At 35.4% G+C, this 6,146-nt stretch overlaps 1 protein-coding gene across 3 annotated transcripts in view; it reads left to right on the forward strand.

Moving 5' to 3' along the window:
* RPRD1B (regulation of nuclear pre-mRNA domain containing 1B) overlaps positions 1-6,146 on the forward strand; it is a 54,504-nt gene that overhangs the window by 2,286 nt on the left and 46,072 nt on the right. For 2 of the 3 annotated variants that reach the window (XM_011366596.2, XM_023534455.1), the window contains exon 2: positions 3,478-3,607. The exons of the other annotated variant lie outside the window; for it this stretch is intronic. In XM_011366596.2, coding sequence (XP_011364898.1) covers positions 3,478-3,607 — 130 coding nt within the window. The remainder of the gene's footprint in view (positions 1-3,477; positions 3,608-6,146) is intronic. 3 annotated transcript variants of the gene reach the window in all.

Consider the following 6,146-nt stretch of genomic DNA (forward strand, 5'->3'; position numbering starts at 1 on the left):
CAATTTAGAGAGTACATTCATTTATGCAGCTCCTTTAACCCTAATCTCATATGCTGGAACCTTAAGTAAGCCAGCATTATTATCCCCCATTTTTTGGATTGGAAGATAAAGATACAGAGAGATTAAGTGCTTTGTTCACCGTCATATAGCTGGGACATGAGCCCAGAGCTGACACCAAAACTCGTGCTTTCAAGTACCCAGTGCCTCAGTGCACTTAATAAGTGAAGGTGATCATACTTTCCAACCAAACCTGTAGTGCTTTTATTAGAATTAATTACTGCTTCCCATACCCCATTCCACATCAACTTAGCATTTACATTTGGCTCACTATGTCTGTGGGTTTTGTATCCCTGGATTCAACTAACCATGGATCTAAAGTATTCCAGAGAAAAAGTTATGCTGTTGCTGACGTGTACAGTACAGTTAAGCCTAGGATGGTTGGTTGCATCTTTACTGAACAACACTTAAAGACCTTTTTTCTTCTCAGTATTCCCTAAACAATGCAGTATAACAACTATTTGCATAGTATTTACATTGTATCAGGTATAAATCTAGAGATGATTTAAAGTATAGAGGATGATATGCCTACATTATATACAAATACTAACCATCTTATATAAGGGACTTGAGCAAGCAGGGGTTGGGTGGAGTCGGGTGGGGGAATCCTGGAACCAATCTCCCATGGATACAGAGGGACTACTGTATTTCATCCTTACTAGTTAATGTCTTTTTCACTAGATTGTGGTTTGAGGGAGAAACTAGACCTCTTGTTTCTTTGTAACACCTACAGCATTTAGCATGGTGCCTGTTACACAGTTAAAAAGTAGGTCAGGAGTTAAAATTTGGTCTCTGACATCATTTTAATGGTTGCGTAAAGGATCCAAATAGCACTAATACAACTCTCTATGATAGAAATGTTTTACGTCTGCGCTGTCTAGCAAGATAGCCCCTTGCCAGGTGGCTATTAAGCACTTGAAATGTGTGACTAATGAACTAAAGTTTTAAATAAATCCAATAAAAAAATTTAATTCCTGAGCTTTGCTAGCCACAATCCCAGTGTTTACTCATGTGACTAGTGGTTACCACACTGGACAGTGCAGAGCTAGAGGATGCTCTTCCAAGCATCAAGACACAATTCCTAATACCTAGGCTTTCTTCATGAATTGAAAATACCCCCACACTAAAGTAGAAAAGATTTTGTGCCATTGTTCACATTCACCAGCCAGTTAGGTTCTGGCCCTTCCTGAATCTTTGAAAGGGGACATTTCTGTCTGTGGTTAAGTCATTTTCCCTGAGTTGTTCACAGACTGTCTCAGAGTTGCCTTCAAATGTTAATGAGACTTACAAAAATTACTTTTTCTTGGTTGAATACTACTACTACTACTGATGTGTTATTTTCTTTCCATTTTCTAGTAATAATTCTTAATTTATCCCTCTGGGCTCTGTTCTAGGTAGAACTTCTCCCTTTCTTTATAGAGCAGTTTGGTGTAAAATGCTCTTTGATGAATATTTTTTAGTAATGTTTTTGTATCTTGGCCTGAATGCAAATACATAGGCCTTTTCCCCAATGTTACTAGATGTCAAAACCAGCCAAACAAGTGAAAATTTTTTGGTCAGCTAGTTATTTAAATTTTGCTTAATAACTATTTCAACCAGTTTGGAAAAGGCATAGGTAGGGTGTGAAAAGATCTGTTTTGTTATATTGGAAAGACATCTGAACAAGTGAGCTGTCACCTGGGGCTGGAGTGGAGGGTGTGTGTGTTGTATGCGTTATGACCGTTTAAGTGCTCTCGGGCTTTGTCATATCACCTTTACACATATGGTGCTTATGTTGACTATTCAGGGTGCTGGATGTGGAGGGATAATGTTTTATCCTAGATAAATCCCAATTGCTAAATTTGAGTATGATGAAAATTAATTGACATTATAGATACTGGAAACTTTGGCTCTCTGGCTTCTTAGCTATCATATTTGTAATACTGAAAAATATATCATTCTTGAATGTCCACATTGACATTTTATAATATGGATTCTGGGGTTTTTTAAACATAAAGTACATGGAACTTGTATAGCTTAGTCAGATTTGCTTTGTTGAAGTTCTGTTTTACTTTGAATCTGTTAACTTTCATGGCATAGACTTGGTAGCTTTACTTGCTGCAAATTCCCAGAACAAGGTTTGCTTTTAAAAAAAAAAAAAAAGCCTTTTGCCATAACCATATCTTTTTAGCAACATAGTGCCAGGTTTTCAATATTCTCATCAGTTGGCCATCAAAATTAGGTTATTACCAGAAGGTTAATACAATTCAGGGTATCCATATTTAAGTTTATGAACACTTTGTCATCAGTTTAAACTATAATATACTTCAAAAAATCTTGTTTTTAACTTTGGTTACTCTTCTGTAGCTACATTTAAAAATGTCAGAATCTTATGCTTCAGAATTTATACACACTGTGTGCATTTCAAAAGAAACAAGTGGTTTCCTAGAGAAACAGCAAGGAGTAGTTATTCAAGTATGTAAAGGGTGACAGGGCTTGCTTGAGTTTTTCAGGTACTTTGGCATTGGAGAAACTTAGTGTTTTGAACTATCTGATTGTGTTTATATTTATTTCTTTTGAAAGAAAACTGGGACCAAAAATTGTAGTGATGTATGTAACTTTATGATCGAGAAGTTATATGCGTAGAAGCCAGGAAATTCAGTAATGTTCCCCCAAGCAACTGTAACTCAGACATATTGCATGAGGTTTTTATGGTTTAATATATGATACCATATAGAGTAATAGGAAATACTACATTTAGTATGTACAAGAGAGAAGAATTATGTTTTTTGTAGGAGCCATAATTTTGCATATCCAGATTTCAAACCTGTGTAAATTTTCAATAATAATGTAGCATTAATATATATTTGTATTTGAGATAAATATCCATTGTTGCATCTAGAGATTCCTCTGGATTGTAGAGTTAATGTCATTGACTGATGATAGTTATTGGGATTTTCAAAGAGAAATTCTCAGTCTAGGAGCATAAATTACAGGATTCTATTTTAAAATTGAAACCTAATTCAGTCTTTCTTTCTGCAGTATTTGATAATTAACAGTGAGTTAGAACTGTTCATCTTTGCAATAGAATAAATGAAAACCTTGGTTTTAACATGTCTTTCAGAGAATATTGACTGCTTATCCTTTAGGAATTTTCTTTAGATTATCTTCATTTTTACTACTAATTAATTACTCCAGTTAAAAATAACACAAAAATGAAGGTGACTCATTCTTGTTTTGTTTTTTACAAAAATTGTATTCTCCTTTTTACAGATATCAAGAGTTCTTTAAATTGCTTTTCAAACATATCCGCCTTGACCTCAAGTAGATACTGCTTATCTTAATGTTTTTTTTAGGAGTAGCTTAGGGCAGAAGAATTGGGAATTGGGAATTTCCTTGGTGTAAGTTTTAAATTATCTATTTTTTCCCTTTTTTTTCCAGCCAAATCAAATAGAAAGCTTACTTTTCTGTACTTAGCAAATGATGTCATCCAAAACAGTAAAAGGAAAGGACCTGAATTCACTAGAGAATTTGAATCTGTCCTTGTGGATGCTTTTTCTCATGTTGCCAGGTATGTTGTCTCTTTTTATGTTCTGTTTTGTTTTTAAATACATTACCTTTCCTCCTTTTTGTTCTTTTCCAAGGTAGTCTTTGTAAATTGACAACTTATACTTTACAAAGATGTGTTTTACACAGTGGTGCAGAGGCCAAATTATGGTTTTGTTTTGCTAGGCCCTTAAAAACTCTCTCAGACATGTAAACATTTTGATGTATTGAGAGGATCTAGCACTTGAAGTACATCTTTTCTTACTAGATGTATTTCATTCATTGAATGCATTTCTTTAATATGGTATTTTTCTTATTTTGGCTGAATTGCCCCTCATTAGCTTATGGTCAGAAACAAAGCCATGTAGCACAAGGAAACCTTCCAGTAACAAAATCTTATTAGCAAGAAATTCGTTGCTTATGTCTTCAGTTTCACTTACTTCCATCTGGATGTCTGGATGTCTGGTTTACTAGAAATAGTAGACATTACTGTAACTGCAAAGATAATTACTAGTGTGGAAAGTAGATATTTGCTCTGGCTATATCACATGAAGTCTCTGCCACTATCATGTTTTGTAACAGGACTGGAGTACAGAGCACACATATAGCTAATATCATAGAAAACTTACATTCGATTAAAAGTTTTATAAATCATTCTCATTCATTTAAAAATAGTTTTTCTGCAGACAGAAATTAGTTGCCCAGGAGGAGCAGAGAAAAACTATTTTTTACTAGAATATTACTAAGTAAACATATAAAGATAAACATCTTTGCAAAGGAAATTGAGAAAGGCACAAAGGAGACTGTTGAGTTAAATAATAAAAATTGTTTGGTGGTCTAAAGTGTGAGTAAAAGATCTTAAATGTGAAAATAAGTCTGGCATTCCATGAAAGACTTGAAACATTTGAAGGAATAAAATGAAAAATTAAAAAGAAGGCAATGACATCTAGCTTTCTAGAGATGAGAAACATTATTTTGTTTGTCTACTACATAGCTGGCTCTTTTGGTGGACACAGACACTGAAGAAGCAGGATATCTTAAGAACTTGAATAATACTGACTCCTCACAACAGAGTAAGCTTAGAACAAACTACCAGAGTAGCTATCCAAAATTGGAGATGGACATTTTCTTGTTTTGAGGAGATTTAGTTTAGTTTCTTAGATGTTGGCTGTAGCTCTGTCTCCCAACACTGAGTGACTTCAGATGTGTTAACTTAGCTTTCTGAGCCCAAGTTTCCTAATGGTTTAAAAGAGAATGACACCACCTATCCTTAAGGTTGTGAGGCTAACGTGAGGCTAAAGTAAAACAGTATGTTTGAAAGTACATAGTACTGGGAACAATCCATGGTCTTTGCTCCTTCATGGGGATTTACTAAATTATAAACTCTGTGAAGAGAAGGACCATTTTTTTTTGTTGTTCTTTGCGGTATCCCAAGCACCTAGCGAAATGTCTGGCACCAGCTCTGCTGCGTTACATAGCTTTAGAGAATACCATTTATGTAGCTTCAGTGTGAATGGTGGTGTCTAGGAGCTGGGCAACATTGTGATCTGCCCTGGCACAGAGAGCAATTCAGTAAATATTTGATGAATAAGTTAATTGATTTAGAATATAGGTAATTGACTAAAATAGTTCCCTGTAGGGTTAGTAAATATAACATTTTTATTTAAAAATTGAACAATAATCATTAGCTGCCCCCAAACCAGAAAAGGGTAAATAGAAAGGGGTGGGAGAAGAATAATGGGTAATGCCAGGATTGAAATTTTCTTTTCTACTTGGTAACATCTTAAAACCTATCTGGGAGGAAATGTAAAAAGGTCTTGGCAGATTCTATGGCAATGTGGGGAAAATAAACCTGATCCTTTTTATTAAAAAAAAAAAAAAATAGCCCTAATTAATTAATCTCCGTTTCTCCCACTCCCTCCCTCCCTCCCTTTCTCCGTCCCTTCCAGTTTTTGAACTCCCTTTTGGGTGTTATATTTGGAACCTCCGTGTTTCCAAGACCCTCCCGCCACCGTTGTTAGAACAGAAAGGCCAGCCACTCCACTTCAGTCCTCATGCACTTCACCAACAGTAAGAAGTGCCCTTTGTATAGCTTTTCTGTAGCCAGTTGGTGAACAAAGATAATTTACCTATTAATATTGATCAAAATTGATTAGGAATCTCATGATCATTTTCTACTCTCTCCCTCAGTCCCTCCACTCACCTACCCCCCCAAATACCCAAAAAACAAACCTCTTAAGTCAGGAAGCTGCCAAGCTCATAGAGTACATTAAATTTGAATAGCAGTGTAGTTAACCAGCCTGAACTTTTTTGCCTTCTTGTTTTCTCAGTTCGAAGATAGTTATTCCCCTTATTTTTCATTCAGCATGTATTTGAGTGTCTTCTGTGTACCAAGAACTGATCCAGACAATAGGGAACAGCAGTGAATAAGGCAAGCAAGTACAAATAAATGAACAAGATACTTTCAGAGAGCAATTATGTGGATGTAAAATAGAATGGCATTCTGGAGTGGGATTTCGTCTAGCATGGTGAAAGAAGGCTTCTTTCAGGAAGTGACATTCGAG

The sequence above is a fragment of the Pteropus vampyrus genome, unplaced genomic scaffold (assembly GCF_000151845.1).
Source record: "Pteropus vampyrus isolate Shadow unplaced genomic scaffold, Pvam_2.0 Scaffold125, whole genome shotgun sequence".
Lineage (NCBI taxonomy): Eukaryota > Metazoa > Chordata > Mammalia > Chiroptera > Pteropodidae > Pteropus > Pteropus vampyrus.